This window comes from Salminus brasiliensis, chromosome 1, assembly GCF_030463535.1.
Source record: "Salminus brasiliensis chromosome 1, fSalBra1.hap2, whole genome shotgun sequence".
NCBI classification, from domain to species: Eukaryota; Metazoa; Chordata; class Actinopteri; order Characiformes; family Bryconidae; genus Salminus; species Salminus brasiliensis.
The window spans coordinates 15330907-15345806 of NC_132878.1; the positions used below are offsets into that span (position 1 = coordinate 15330907).

General features: G+C 38.3%; 1 protein-coding gene across 2 annotated transcripts; it reads left to right on the plus strand.

The window, feature by feature from the left end:
• The first annotated feature begins 2675 nt into the window (after positions 1-2675).
• On the plus strand, positions 2676-12953 carry LOC140549389 (guanine nucleotide-binding protein subunit alpha-14-like). Of its 2 annotated transcripts, none has more exons than XM_072672988.1 (9): positions 2676-2717; positions 5398-5539; positions 5641-5803; positions 7344-7528; positions 8198-8352; positions 9280-9423; positions 10109-10238; positions 10348-10501; positions 11625-12953. In XM_072672988.1, exons 3-9 carry the CDS (start codon positions 5683-5685, stop codon positions 11810-11812), a joined length of 1077 nt encoding a protein of 358 aa, XP_072529089.1. In that variant the 5' UTR covers positions 2676-2717; positions 5398-5539; positions 5641-5682; the 3' UTR covers positions 11813-12953. The 2 variants fall into 2 exon arrangements, with proteins under 2 accessions (XP_072529089.1, XP_072529099.1); XM_072672998.1 differs by having other exon boundaries at positions 5661-5803.
• The last annotated feature ends 1947 nt before the right edge of the window (positions 12954-14900 follow it).

Sequence of the window (14900 nt, forward strand, 5' to 3'; positions counted from 1 at the left end):
GTTCACCTTCACTGTCAGACCTGTTCTGCTTGATTTAAATACATGGTGGAGCTTCCTAGTGGTGGAGCTGTGCTGTAAGGCTAATTGCCTTTGGTTTGCTTAATGCTATTTAATGCATCAAGTCAGCTCAGGCTGTATATCTGAGAGCTCTGTGTTTGTCCCTGACTTTTGAACTAACTAACTTTCTAATAGCTTCAGTTGCTTCAACTGCAATTCCTTCTGTAATCACACTGTAATCATTCTGTTCTGTGTGGGAGTGAAATGAAACCACTGGCAGCAGAACAGGATTTGTGACTTTGACTCTACCCACATCATTATCTGCTAGTATGCTTTAGCCTGAAATTGTTCCACGTTGTATGTGAACCAACCAGCCATGCAACCATGTAGGCATTTATACTATATGTACATAAGTACAAGGACACCTGCTCATTTGTTGGAGCATCTATCTCTACTGTCCAGGGAATGCGTTGATTGCATTCGGCGACAAGAGCATAAGTGAGGTCAGGATGTAGGGTAATCGCCACCCCACCTTATTTCCCACTCATGTCAATAGTATTGGACGGAGCACCATAATTCTGGAAAACACAGTTCCACTGCTTCACAGCTTTATACCCTTCTAGCCCAAGCCTGGTGCCAATATAGGTTTATGTTTATCTTCTTAAGAGCGTCCTGTTCTATAAGCAGTACTATTCTACATGGACTAAACAAGCCGTGTGTGTGTGTGCATTTGCCCATCTGTGCAGCAACGGGTGCAGCTTAAAGTCGCTGGATGCATTCATTAGAAGGGGTGTCCACAAACATTTGGACAGTATGTATTTGCTTATGCATATAATGAATATTAACAGGTAGATGTTGATGTCAGCTGTGTGTTTGGTGGTGTACTGTTGTTTCATTATATTCCTTTAAATGTTTTCCAATTTGCTGCTTGAAAATCAAGTTGGGCTCTTTCCCTCAAATGCTCACCTCCAATGAGCTCTATGCTACCGCACCAGTGTCCTGTGGGCTTGTTGGCTCTGTAACAGTGCCAGCTCTACTGCTTGTGCAAAATGTGGCGGCCTCTGCCTTCAGTGGGGCAAAAAAGTGTTTAGTCAGCCACTGATTGTGCAAGTTCTCCTGCTTAGAAAGATGAGAGAGGTCTGTAATTTTCATCATAGGTACACTTAAACTATGAGAGACACAATGAGAAAAGAAATCCAGGAAATCACATTGTAGGATTTTTTAAAGAATTTATTTGTAAATTATGGTGGAAAATAAGTATTTGGTCAATAACAAAAGTTCAACTCAATTTGTAACATAACCTTTGTTGGCAATGACAGATGTCAAATGTTTCCTGTCTTCACCAGGTTTGCACACACCGTAGCTGGTATTTTGGCCCATTCCTCCATGCAGATCTACTCTAGAGCAGTGATGTTTTGGGGCTGTCGCTGGGCAACACAGACTTTCAACTCCCACCACAAATTGTCTATGGAGTTGAGGTCTGGAGACTGGCTAGGCCACTCCAGGACCTTGAAATGCTTTTTGCAGAGCCACTCCTTCGTTGCCCAAGCGGTGTGGGATCATTGTCATGCTGGAAGACCCAGCCACGTTCCATCTTTAATGCGCTCACTGATGGAAGGAGGTTTTGGCTTTAAGCAGGGGGAGATCCCTGGCACTGGATTTGAGTCCCTCTCGGTGTAGTGTGTTACTGATGGTAGTCTTTGTTACTTTGGTCCCAGCTCTCTGCAGGTCATTCATCAGGTCCCTCCGTGTAGTTCTGGGTGATTTTTGATCACCATTCTCATGATCATTTTGACCCCACGGGATGAGATCTTGCATGGGGCCCCAGATCGAGGGAGATTATCAATGGTCTTGTTTGTCTTCCATTTTCTTACAGTTGCTCACAGAGTTGGTTTATTCACACCAACCTGCTGGGCCTATTCTAGATTCACTCTTCCCAGCCTGGTGCAGGTCTACAATTTTCTTCCTGGTGTCCTTCGACAGCTCTTTGGTCTTGGCCATGGTTAAGTTTGGAGTCTGACTGTTTGAGGCTGTGGACAGGTGTCTTTTACACAGATAACGAGGTCAAACAGGTGCCATTAATACAGGTAACAGGTGGAGGACAGAATAGCTTCTTAAAGAAGACGTTACAGGTCTGTGAGAGCCAGAAATCTTGCTTGTTTGTAGGTGACCAAATACTTATTTTCCACTATAATTTACAAATAAATTATTTAAAAATCCTACAATGTGATTTCCTGGATTTTCTTTCTCATCTTGTCTCTCATAGTCGAAGTGTACCTATGATTAAAAACTTTTGCCCCAATGTATCTACATTTTTATCCATTTTGGGTTTTCTCCATCATCTGAACCCTGTAGCTGTTCTGTACATCGTGTAAGTAAGTCATGATGAATGGACCAATAGAAATGCACTAAAATTAAATTTGGATTTTTTTTTTTACATTGACTTTTTTTTTTACATTGAAGTTTTTTTGTCTTCTCCTGTAAAGTCAGGAGATATATGTTTTATTCAGACATTAATATTTCCAGATCCAGTGGTGTAAAAGACGACGCTCTACTATTTTCCCCATTCATGGTGCATCCTTTTATCGGCGCTCCATTGAGAATGTCTTTTAATGGGCAACGTGAATGCGCTTTCAGCTAGGGTCAACCTATTCAGACCTGACTACTCAAACACTGATCAGCTGTTCTGGATCAGAAACGTCTGGATATTCCACGCCGAGGTAAAGTTAAGTCAAATCAGACTTTAAACAGAGTTTGAAGTTTAAAGTTAGTCTAAACAGCTTTCTGGAATAGCTCCCAAGTTTAGCCAGTCGAGTGTTTCTGTTTCGCAGCTTCCAGAAGCAGTAGAGCTCCTGTAGCGCTGAACCCAGTGAGGGAAAGTGAAGCTTTAGCTAGCTAATATCAACAAAAGCCTCACCAGGAGCGTTTAGTTTAGCACACTTTGACTATTTCGAGCTGCCCACTGTCTCAGTGTTCTGTCATTTAGCACTACTCTACTTTTACAGTGATCTACACAATGGCAGTCCATGTAGGCAGCGTGTACAGCGTGTTTTCTCCACCGGGAACTAAGCTAAGCTATAGCTGTAACGTGAGCTGTAACAAGGAGGCGTCCTGTTTGTTGTCAGTTTTCATAAAGTACTCTTTGGCTGTGGCTCTTTGCCTTTTCTTTCCAAACACTGTTAGCTAGCTAACCGAGTTTTACAGTCCACTGCGCTTAAGACAGCTGCCTTTATTACGGTTAAATTGGCCGCACGTCAGATTGGTGTGCGCAGCTACTAGGGACTTAGTGGTAGGGGTCACAGCACACGCTTTTACCTACTGAAAAAGTCCTTAGTGCTAAATTCAAATTCTTTCCTTTTTAATCCTTAATCCTTAATTTCATATAAGCAGTCCACACAGCCAGCATATCAGTTCTGTGTTGATCAGACCATGTACATATGAATTATGAAGGGATTCTGCTGCACACCGTTGAGTAAATGGCATCCAATAGCTCCATAATTGCCTATGTTTAATGATGAGGGAAACTGCACACATTATAAAATGGTCATTTCTAATGCTTAGTCCATAAATCAAACAGATATTAATATTTATCATTATGTGTACATATGAATAATGAAGTGATTGTACAGCACAGTCTTATGTAGATGGCATGCAAAATCCAATAATTGTCATTTGTATATTAATAATGAATTTAAATTAAACACAGGGTTAAACAACAACAACAAAAAAATTAAGACTTAGACCACACAATTAACATATCATAATATCATGTTAATAATATATGTTTAGCTTATAAATTATGAAGGAATTTCACTACAGTTTTTGAATAAAAAGCATCCAAAATATTTTGATCGTTTCAATAAGTGGAATTGAACACATTATGGTCATTTCTAATAAGTAATCCATAAAACAAACATACATCAGTACAGAGTTTGAGGAGGTATATACGCATTACGGGGTGATTGTACTGCACAGGTTTTCGGTAAATGGCGTCCGAAATCCACCTAATTGTCCAACTTGTTTCTTTTCCTATTTACAAATGAAATGTGAAGGAATTATACTGCACAGTTTTTAGGTAAATGGCATCCAAAATGAGATTATACAACTCAAAACAGTTTTCCATAAAACTCTTCATTGTTGATCATACTACATGCATATGTATTATGAAGTGATTCTAACGAGAGTGCTCACCAGAGCCAGAAAATCTGATCATATCGCTCCAGTTCTCTCATCCCTGGACTGTATATCTTTTAAATTCTGCATTGATTATACAATACTCCTCTTGACCTATAAATCTCTCAATAGTTTGGTCCCACAGTATCCTGGCGCATGTCTTAAACACTGTAACCCATCACATAGACTTCGCTCACAATAATGGCCTGCTTTTTAAACATGCTGGAGGAAGAACGTTCTCTCATAAAGTTGCTCAACTCTGGAATGTTCTTCCTGTTACTGTTCAGCACTCAGACGCACTATTAAATCTAGATTAAATACCTCCCTCTTCATGCAAGTTTTTTGTAAACCATCCATTACAGGCTACTGTGTAATTATTGTTATTCTAGCTAGTTTATATGTTACTACTGCTCTGTATTGTACTACTTACATTATGGAATTCTGATTATTTTTGTTGTAGTCTGTTGTCCACTTCATCCACCAGACTGTATAAACACTCTCTAACCCTGTTTTATTCTTTTTTTCCTCCCTCCCTCTGTCCCATGTCCTGAGCTGCTCAGTGGTGGTGTGAGCCCGTTTGTGGCTTTGCTTCTTCAAGACTGACCCCTGCACTTGTTTTCCTCCTGGCTGAATTTTTCTATGTTAGTTTAGTTTGCTACAGCCCTTGTAACCTCTTTGTTTTTCCTTCCTCTCTTTTCTTTCCTCCTCCTGTCTCTCTCTCTCATGCATTGAGATGCCCTGTGCTGCTCTGACCCAGCTCTCCACCCCCTCTCCTGCTTTTATGCATCCTGTACCACATCCAGGCCTTGATTCTTACACAGAAGAAAGCTCATGCATAGATATTAATGGGACTGCTTAGCCTGAACGAATTCAAAGAGAAATTGCCTAAACAACCTTTTTTTGTAATTTCTTGTTTTAATAAAAAAATCAAACCAATTTAAATGACTCAATATATTTATTAATCTATCATGCATCATATATTATGTAAAGTGTCAGAACCAAGGGTCATGTCAGATTTTTTAGAGAAACTGTCAAGACTAGGTACAGGCAATGTTGCTGAGTGGGAAGCTTCTCCTGATACTGACATGGATAGCTGAGTCAATCTTGGTTTGCAGGCACCTTTTTTCAGAACATTGTGATTAGAGCAGATGTTTAAAATGCTTTCTAATAAACTATTATGGAATAAATGATTGCTCTTTATAAACCAGAATTTTTGTCATTTACTAGGTGAGCCTGTTGGAGAGGCAAAAGAAAGGAAAGCAGCATGAGGAAAGAATGAGTTAAATGAAGTTCATTCTGGGTTCCATGAAACAGACCCCATTTACAGTAGAAGGTGGAAAGCATCTACAGACAGTTGGTGGTATAACCTGTGAGGCTGGAGCTTTTGTTTTATTGCTGTTGTTGTTTATCATTTGTTTAATGGTGCTTTGCTCCTGATTATTTATGGAATAATGTGAACCTCTCCCTCAGGTTCTGCCATTGTTTTACAGACTTTTTTGTTGTGGTGAAGACATGGACAACTGTTGCATGTCTAGTGAAGAGAAGGAGAGCTACAGGATTCACAAAGAGATTGAGAGACAGCTGAGAAAGGATAGAGTGGATGCATGTCGAACAATGAAGATGCTACTTCTAGGTATGTTTCTGTGTTAGTTTTGAAGAACCAAACAGGGCTGTATTCTGTAGGTGTTCAGTTATGGCAAATAACAAACCAACTAATGAAGAACATGAGAAAAGAAAAGGTTTATTTCAACATGTTTCCCAGTCGAACCTCAAAGGTTGATTCCACTCAGCCAAATGCACAGGTATGTCTGTACCATTACATCTGAAGAATGTTAAAATGATTTGGAACCAACAATTATTATACAGATTCTGTAATTTGACTGGCTGAGGGCTCTGCTCAGCTGTTGTAAAATACTTGAGGGAAATATCCTATTTATTTAAATGTGCCTTATGTCCTAAATTCAACAGATTGTAAAAAATAAAACAATATGCATAGAAATAGAAGTTTTAGATTTGTTTAACTTCCCTTGGGTGTCCGAACGGCAGAGTCGCTCGCAGACTGAAGACCCACCTCTTCAGAGAGTACTTGGGTGAAGTGTAGAGTGGTCACCTTATTGACTTGTGTTTAGTAGAGTCTAAACTTAGAGGTATCTTTGAATTTTAGCCTATTCAAACTAGCTGAGGTTTTTCTTGAGTAAATAGCAAAGCACTTTAGTAAGTCGCTCTGGATAAGAGCGTCTGCTAAATGCCGTAAATGTAAATGTTTGAGATACAAATCTGTGTCAAATTTGATTTATTATTCTTCTATTTTTTCATGCAGATCCTTTCCCCTGAGAATTAGCGGAAGTCATGATATCACAATTCCAATACCACTGAAATTCTACGACTCCAATTTTGACAACAATTAAATAAATACATTTTAACATGAACAATTCTCTTGTAGAAATGAAGCGACATAACGGTTATTTAAAACACAAGAAAACGATGCCAGAAAATGTGATGATAAAAGGTGATATCATGAATAATGAAAATATGATTAATATTACAAAAACAGTCTATTTATATGTAGCTATTAAAAACAATGTTGTGATTGTTATGACGCTAGCTCAACCTGTTGTGGCACAGCATGTCAACAGTGGTAAACAAATGGCTTTTAAAAATAATGAGTCAAATTAAATTAATACAAAATCTGGGTGTGGTTTTCCACTATATGATCGTTGTAACGGTCACTGTTTGTGTAAGCATTTATGCCTTCTAGATGCTGGTCTAGGCCAATGTAAGATAATGTTAAAAATACAAAACAATATATTTCATTTCCTCTATTGTAATACAAATGGATTTATATGAAACAGCTAGACCAATTGTTTGCACAGGTGCAGTGAACTTGAGAATGAAATGTATAAGTGCCTTATTTTACTTTACCATTTCTAAACCTTCTGTATTAGGAAATAGCTGGCCTCTAGAACAGTGTAAATGATGATGACTACATGAAAATGTAGTTACAGTAGATACTTGTTCTCACCTCTGTCAAAGAGCAATCTTTCAAGCACATAAAGCAGAATTAAATGCTCAGCCAAACGTTCATAAACCTTTAAAAGTAAAAGTTAAAAGTTTTCTCATAACCTTGAGAATTCACAGAGACTAATAAACCAATATGTTTAAAATCTGTTCAGGTACAGGGGAGAGTGGTAAGCACACCATTTGCAAGCAGTTGAGAATAATATATGGAAAGGGCTACTCAGAAGAGGACAGAAGAGACTTCACCAGATTCGTCTTCCAGAATGTATTCACTGCAGTTCAAACTTTGATCCATGCCATGGAGACCCTGAATACCCCATTCACAGATGACAAAAACACAGTAAGCACTTGTTACCCTAGAAACCAGACCTCGACACCAAGATCCATTTAGAGTATTGTGCAAAAGTCAGAAACCTTTTATTTCCGGTTAAAATACAGTCAACATTATCAGTCCAGCCTGATTACTGTTATGGATTTGTTCAGGAGACATTTCTGAGATTGGTTAAGGAAAGTCAACTGAAAATGATTAAAAAACAAAAACATAAATTTCCAAAATTGGAGTTAAAACTAAAAGATGGGACTTGGTCTGGCCAACATTATCCATCAGATAAACAGCATTTAAACCTTTCAGTCAATATTGTGGGCCTGAAATGCTGTGTAGCTGAGAGAGAAGCTTTGTAACTGTTCTTGAAAAAAATGAATGACTCATATATAGTGGCTGAGTGGAAGTTAAATAAAAAAGGAAGAGTGGTGTCTGACCTATGTTCAGTACTGTACATACTAATTTACATACTAATTTACACACTTCCATAAAGCTTTTTTACTGTATTCCCTTTCATCTTTTTGTTTGTGAAAGCACGTCTGAGTGCTTTAGCCTTCTAAAGGGTCCTCAGTCTCTAGCTTCCCAGTGTGAGACTTGTGTATATACTGTATTTTTATAGACTTTTACATCTGCTTGAGTCATTATTGGATATATCAATACTTTTGTTTATAATCACATTCTTTTTAGAAATATGCTGCAATGTTAAGCAAGGTAAACACAAATGCGGTGAACTCTATGGAACCTGACCATGCTGAGGCCATAAAGCGCGTATGGAGTGATCATGGCATTCAGCAATGCTATGAGCGCAGGAGAGAGTTCCAGCTGTTAGACTCAGCAAAATAGTGAGTTCATCTAACAATTGTTATCTGTATGTTTTGGATTGTGGTGTTGTGCACCAAAGCCAGCTTATATATTAGAGAAATATAAAACATAACGCATTTACAGGCATGTGAACAATGAGGACACACTATGAAAACCTTTGTGATTTTAACATTTTTAAACATGTGAACATTTGATCTTCATTTTGACAATATTGAGAGATGAGAGTAATAGTACTAAACACATAAAAGTAAAGAAATGTCTTTTACAAATCATTTGTAAAATGTAACTGATAGAAAAAGGCAAGAAGTTAGGGCACATAGACATATTACTACCTAAAATGCCTGAAATTACAATCAGATGCAGAACATCAGCTGGAGATGATTAGAACATAGTTAGAGAGGATTCAGACTTATTTAAACCTCAGACATTTCCTTTGGGTCGCTCTTGATTGTTGAAGTGAATGTCATCGCCCTGATCAGATCCAAAATGCTTAATAAGGCATTTAGAAAAGAAGTTGCAGGTGCAGTTAGAAATCCACAAAATCATTTAGTAATAAGAAACAACTGATTACATTGGGCAGGTCAAGCTGCCCTAGCAAGTTCAGCCCAAGAGCAGATCACCAGAACTCTCCAGCAATACATTTTACAAATGTATTTTAAAAAGACATTTCTTCAGTTTTAAGTGTAATCGTATTACTAACATCTCTAAATATTGTTCAAATGGACATCAAATGCCCATGTGTTTCGAACATTGAGGTTTCTAATTTGGTCGCATGACTGTTTTAAGGATTGCTCTATTACTTTTGTAAGTAATTGTTTTTATTTATTTATAATCTTGTATCTACTTGTAAATAGTGTTCAATATTATGAATATGTTGCTAATTTACTTGTAGTTTAGCAAACATTTTCTGGCTCTAATTATATAACTTGTTTGTTGTTGTTTGTTAGTTTCCTGGATGACATGGACAGAATCTCCTCTGCTTTTTACTTACCTACGGACCAGGATATCCTACGAGTCAGAAAACGTTTCACTGGAATTTCCGAGTATGGGATTCCAGAGTACATCTTTGAGCTCAGCCCTGTAATATTCAGGTACAAATCTTGTTCTTCCAGGCTATTGGTATAGTAACTAAAATTACTAGACAATCTGATAGAGTAAGATTTTAAAACTATAAAGCAGATATCTATCAAACATGACAAATTCACATTCAATGTTTCTTAGTTAAATTTATTCTAAAATGATGACAGTTCACTATTGCAAACCTTTCTTAACAATTTTACGTACCCAAAAAGTTTCAGTTTTGTATGTCTGGAGGAGGAACAATGAAGCATGGTGGTGGTGCAGCTCTGGGCACAAATCCTTGGAGAAAACACCATGCTTTCCATGAGGAAGCTGAAACTTGGGTGTCATTAGAACTTCCAACAGGACAATTTTCCTAAGCATACCTTAAAGTCCACCAAGTCATGGTTTCAGAAGAGGAAGGTTCTAAAGTGGTCGCCACAGTCATCTGATTTAAACCCCATAAAATATCTTTGGTGGGATTTGAAGAAGGTTATTGCAACACGCAAACCCAAGAATATTAGTTAATTAGTATTTTGTATTTTGTGTTGAATATGGGGAAAGCACTTGTTCTATTAGTTGTGTTGAGCTTTTTTTATATTGTTCATGTTTGATTAGTTTATTGCAAATTCTCGAGATACAAAATAGTTAAATCAGTTCACCCCTATTTATTGATTTGAATATGTATTTATGACGGACATGCCAATGTAATTACAGAGTCATTAACTTTAACGGTTACTGTATGCACCCAAAGTTACGGTGCTACATCCTTGACGATGTGCAGTCTGTAATCTTCGTGGTGGCAATAAGCGAGTATGACCAGGTATTGCCTGAGGATGCCAGTGTGGTGAGATTCTTGTTCACTCTGCTTCTCACAATTACTGAAAACTCACAATTCAGTTGATGAAAGAATACTGATTTAAGGAAATCATGTTTTCTATTCCACCCTCGTACAGAGCCGTATGAGCGAGAGTAAAGCTCTGTTTAAGTCCATTATTAACAACCGATGGTTCAAATATTCACACGTCATCCTCTTCCTCAACAAGACGGATCTTCTGCAAGAGAAAATCTCCAAGTACCATCTTGCAGACTACTTTCCTCAATACCAGGGTGAGAGGCTTAATTGATATAGAAACTATTAAAATAGATATCGAGACTATTGAAACATCAAAGGCAGAATTGCTTTTGTTTTTACTTGTGAAGTAATAAAGAACGAATACGGGAAAATAGAAAAAACACTGGAAAGCCAATAGAATGGTACTACAGTCATGGCCAAATATATTGGCAGCTTTTCTTTTGTTAGTGTTGGAACAACACCAAAAAATTAAAATATCATTAATAATTCAATACCTCAATCAACTTCCAAACAAATTTAAGCTGACCTTTAGACACAAAATACAACAGTGTCAGCTCAGACTATCAATCACCATCTTAATGAAATGGATGCTATGGTAGGAGACTCCACTGAAGACCTTACCTGAGGAAGCCACAAGTCTTCTGGGAGAATGTCTTGTGGACAGATGAGACCAAAACAAAGCTTTTTGATCAAACATATCTTTGTTTCATTCAGTCAAACATGGTGGTTGTTTTGGGGTTGTTTTGCTGTCATGCAGGGTAGTTTAGTGTCAGATAGCTGAACTTGTTGAAGTCACAAGAGCTAGAGAGTTCTGAATTGACCAGCAATGAGTCTAGATCTAAATCCTAAAGATCACATGTGGAGAGATCTGAAAACAGCAGACGGGAGAACTCATTCACGGTTACAGGAATTGATGGATTTCAGTTGCTTTTTCCAAAGGACGTTTACCAAATATCAAGTTAGGTGTGCCAATCATTTTGTCCAGTCTCTTTCTGGAGTTCTGTGTGGAGATTTGACTTTTTCTGTTTTGTGCCAAAGCATTTGTAATTGCAACAGTGTTCTGGGAGAAGAGGTGCATTTTCTGAAAGAAGTGCAGGGGCATCAATATTTTTATATGTCCTCTTATCATGCATATGGTCGTCCATTTGAGATTAGTGTAGCATCTGAAGTAAAGTATTGCATGCCTTTTAGGTCAAACCCTGCCATTGACACATTAATGTTACCCTTGTTATTAAGTTTTAATCCAGTCACTGTATATCTAGTCTAGTTTTACACTTTAGGTTGTTTAACTAGACATTGCATTCAAAATATTAATATTAATAATAATAAAATATTAATAATAATTAGTTCTCTTCAAATGTGTTAATTTCTTTCCAGGCCCTAAGAATGATGCTGAGGCTGCGAAGAAGTTCATTCTCACAATGTATGAAGAACAGAACGTGGAGCATGAGCACATTTACTCGCATTACACATGCGCCACAGACACAGAAAACATCCGTTTTACATTCAAGGCAGTGAGAGACACCATCACAAGGACCCACCTTAAGAGTTACAACCTGTCATAGAAAGATATTCATAGGTTGTGTGGCTTTTACTGATGAAGTCATGATCATTTAATATTTATTCAAGTGCACTGTCCAGTTTCAGGGTTTCTATATATCAGCAGGGCTGCTGTGGGATGCTGAAGTGTGGTATAATATGTACTTCGTTTATTTACTTTATTTTGTAGATTGTTTTATTTTGTAGTCACTGGTTCTCATGAGTGCAACTGTAGGCCTGCTATGATGCTATGAAGACAGCATATAACAACAAATGGGATCTAGTAAACTTTTGTTTGTTTTTGGAGAAGATTTTTATTTTTTTTATTTTGTTTGTCAATTTTCCCCCTTTTTTATTCCAATTTGGAACCGCAGAATAACCCCCTGTACGTAACTCCCCCCAAGCATTAGCAATGCTTCCAACACTAGGAGGATAGGGACTTAACACATGTCTCCTCCAAAAAATGCAAAGCCAGCCACTGCCTTATTTTTGGAAGTCCTGGAGGAAGGTTCTGGGTCTCAAGCGCCACCCCACCAACTAGCATCGCTGTGGCAACTAGCATCGCTGTGCCAACCAACATCACTTTAAGAGTGATGAGGGGAAAAAGAGCCATCCACCCACCCGAAGAGAGAACGGCCAATTGTGCTTTCTCAGAGTCTGTCTGCTGATGGCAAATTGACCCCCAGGCCATGGTGGTAGCACATTAGACTACTGAGCCACTCTGAGCTCTTAGGATTTTGTAAGTGTCTTCAAAATACATGGTTTTTGGACCCCAACTTTGCGTGGCTCAGTCTTCAACTAATGATTTTCAGAACGGGTTCTACCCCAGCTGATCCTGTACACAATGTTTTGGCAAATGGCCACAGTTGTTTTAAATGTATCATCATGGCATTGTTTGTGTTGGGCGATGCTGTGGTTTCTGTTAAGATCAGAAGATGAACATGCTAACAATCTGAGCTGCTGAAAAGGAGGTAACTAAGAAACATGTATTTAAAACAATGGCTACTTACATACAGTTACATTGCCTACATAGCAGTAGGATCTGAAAATCAGGTTTTACAGCCTTAAATGTAACTTTTTGTGATTGTAAGATTTCCAGTCATGGTTTTGATGATGTCATGGTTTGTGTTGTAGTTTAAATGTTTGTACTTTATAAATGAAATATTACAGGCACTGATTAAGATTTCCTTTTGTGTTGTGTGTCCTTTTATTTTGGCAATCTGTCAAATGTTTCCTAATGACTTATAGACAGCTTATAGACAGTGCTCTGAATATGTGATCTGTGGTTATGGGAGGAGATGAGGAGTGCTTCAAGTGCCTCCCAAAATTTGAAACAGAAATTGAGTTGGGTGTGCTAAATGAAACCACACCAATATGATAATTAGACTACTTTAAGCTTATTCAGTCCCAGTGCTTTTCTTTCTTTTCCCCTTTAGCCCTCAGGGTTCACCTGCACTATCTGACCGGTTCTGCTTGATTTAAATACATGGTGGAGCTGTGCTGTAAGGCGGATTTCCTTTTGTTTGGTAAATGCCATTTGATACGTCAGGTCAAGTCAAGTCAGGCTGTATAGTTGAGGGCTGGAATGGAATGATATATTCCCAAAAATGCACCTATTAGCAACTTTTTCATATCTTGGGAAACTGAATCCATGCAGTAAATGATTCTGTAATGTATTTAATTGATTCAATTTCATTTACTAATCAGCACCACTGACCGGTGAAGTGAAACACTGATTATCTTCATCTACAGTGGCATCTGTCAATGGGTGGGATACAGACAGCAGTCAGTTCTTGAGGTTGATGTGTTAACAGCAGGAAAAAAATGGCAAGCATAAGGATCTGAGCCAAATTGTGACGGATAGACGTGCGTCACAACATCTCCAAAATATCAGACAGCTCTTGTGGGTTTTATCCTGGTGTTCAGTGGTGAGTACCTACCAAAGGTTTTTCAAGAAAGGCCAACCGGTGTACCGGCAACAGGGTCATGGGCACCTAAGACTCATTGGTGATATCCATGTAGGCCCCAACTCACAACTAGCACATTTAAAGGATCTGCTGCTAATGTCTTGTTGGGGGTAGGCGGTGTTAATTGTGTGGCTGATTGTGTATGATCACACTAATGTGTGGGAGTGAAATAAAAGGGCTGGCAGCAGGACTTGATTTGTGACTTTGGCTCTACCCACATCATCGTCAAGTACTGTGCCTTTGTCTTAGTCTAAAATTGTTCCACCTCGTATGTTAACAAACTGGCCTTGAAGCTATTATTGACCTATGTATGTGCCACCAGTGTGTGTTTGGTGGTGTACTGTAGTTTGATAGCATTCCTCTAAAATGCTTTTCAATCTGCTGCTTCAAAATAAAGTTTCCCAAAGGAAACTTTGAGGAATGCCTTAGAAGAACCATTCTTGGTTTCCTAAAGCACTTTTAGTAGATCGACTTGGGTGAAATCAATTAGTTTAAAGGTTCTTTAGAAAACCATAAAGCAGAGTGAAAAGGAAAACAAAAGAATAAAAGCACCCTCACTTCAGATACACATAACCAGCTTGACAGATACTTTACCTTCAGGAGATTGAAATCTCACTCATGTAACCACCTCTATCAGTACTTTGATGAACAATCTAGCAAAATCTTCCAGATAGCATCTCTATTGAGATTCATGTGTTGAAGAAGGAAAAAAAAAAGTATTTGTTGAAAAATGCTAAATCATCTGCTTACACACTGACTCTGGAATGTGAAGACCTACAATGAGCAGCTTATGATATCTATGTTAAGTGTGTGTCCTGACTGCATTCCCCTGCAGTATTCTAGAGCACAGGCTCGAAAAGGAATAAAATTGGCAACGTATGGAAAAGACTTTACTCCAAACCTAGGCTTAAAATCCAGTCAACCATGTTCAATGCCAAGGTGTATAAAGTGCTCATCCCAATTGGGAATTCCATTCCCTGCAGCGATGGAGAACCTCTCAATACTTGGCATGAGGTGAAGTGCTGTTTATGATCAAGACTAAATAATCCAACATCAATACCTTATTTATGCTGTTGTGGCCGAATGCAATCAGATCTTCACAGTCCCAGTAACTTGTGTAAAGGCCTTTGGTGAACCCCTACCCACC

What these genes read in the sequence shown, in the direction of transcription:
- LOC140549389 (XM_072672988.1), top strand. Translation starts at nt 5,683, where the DNA reads ATGGACAACTGTTGCATGTCTAGTGAAGAGAAGGAGAGCTACAGGATT. An exon ending in AATGAAGATGCTACTTCTAG is followed by an intron (nt 5,804 to 7,343) that starts GTATGTTTCTGT and finishes AAATCTGTTCAG; the next exon opens with GTACAGGGGAGAGTGGTAAG. An exon ending in CTGTTAGACTCAGCAAAATA is followed by an intron (nt 8,353 to 9,279) that starts GTGAGTTCATCT and finishes GTTGTTTGTTAG; the next exon opens with TTTCCTGGATGACATGGACA.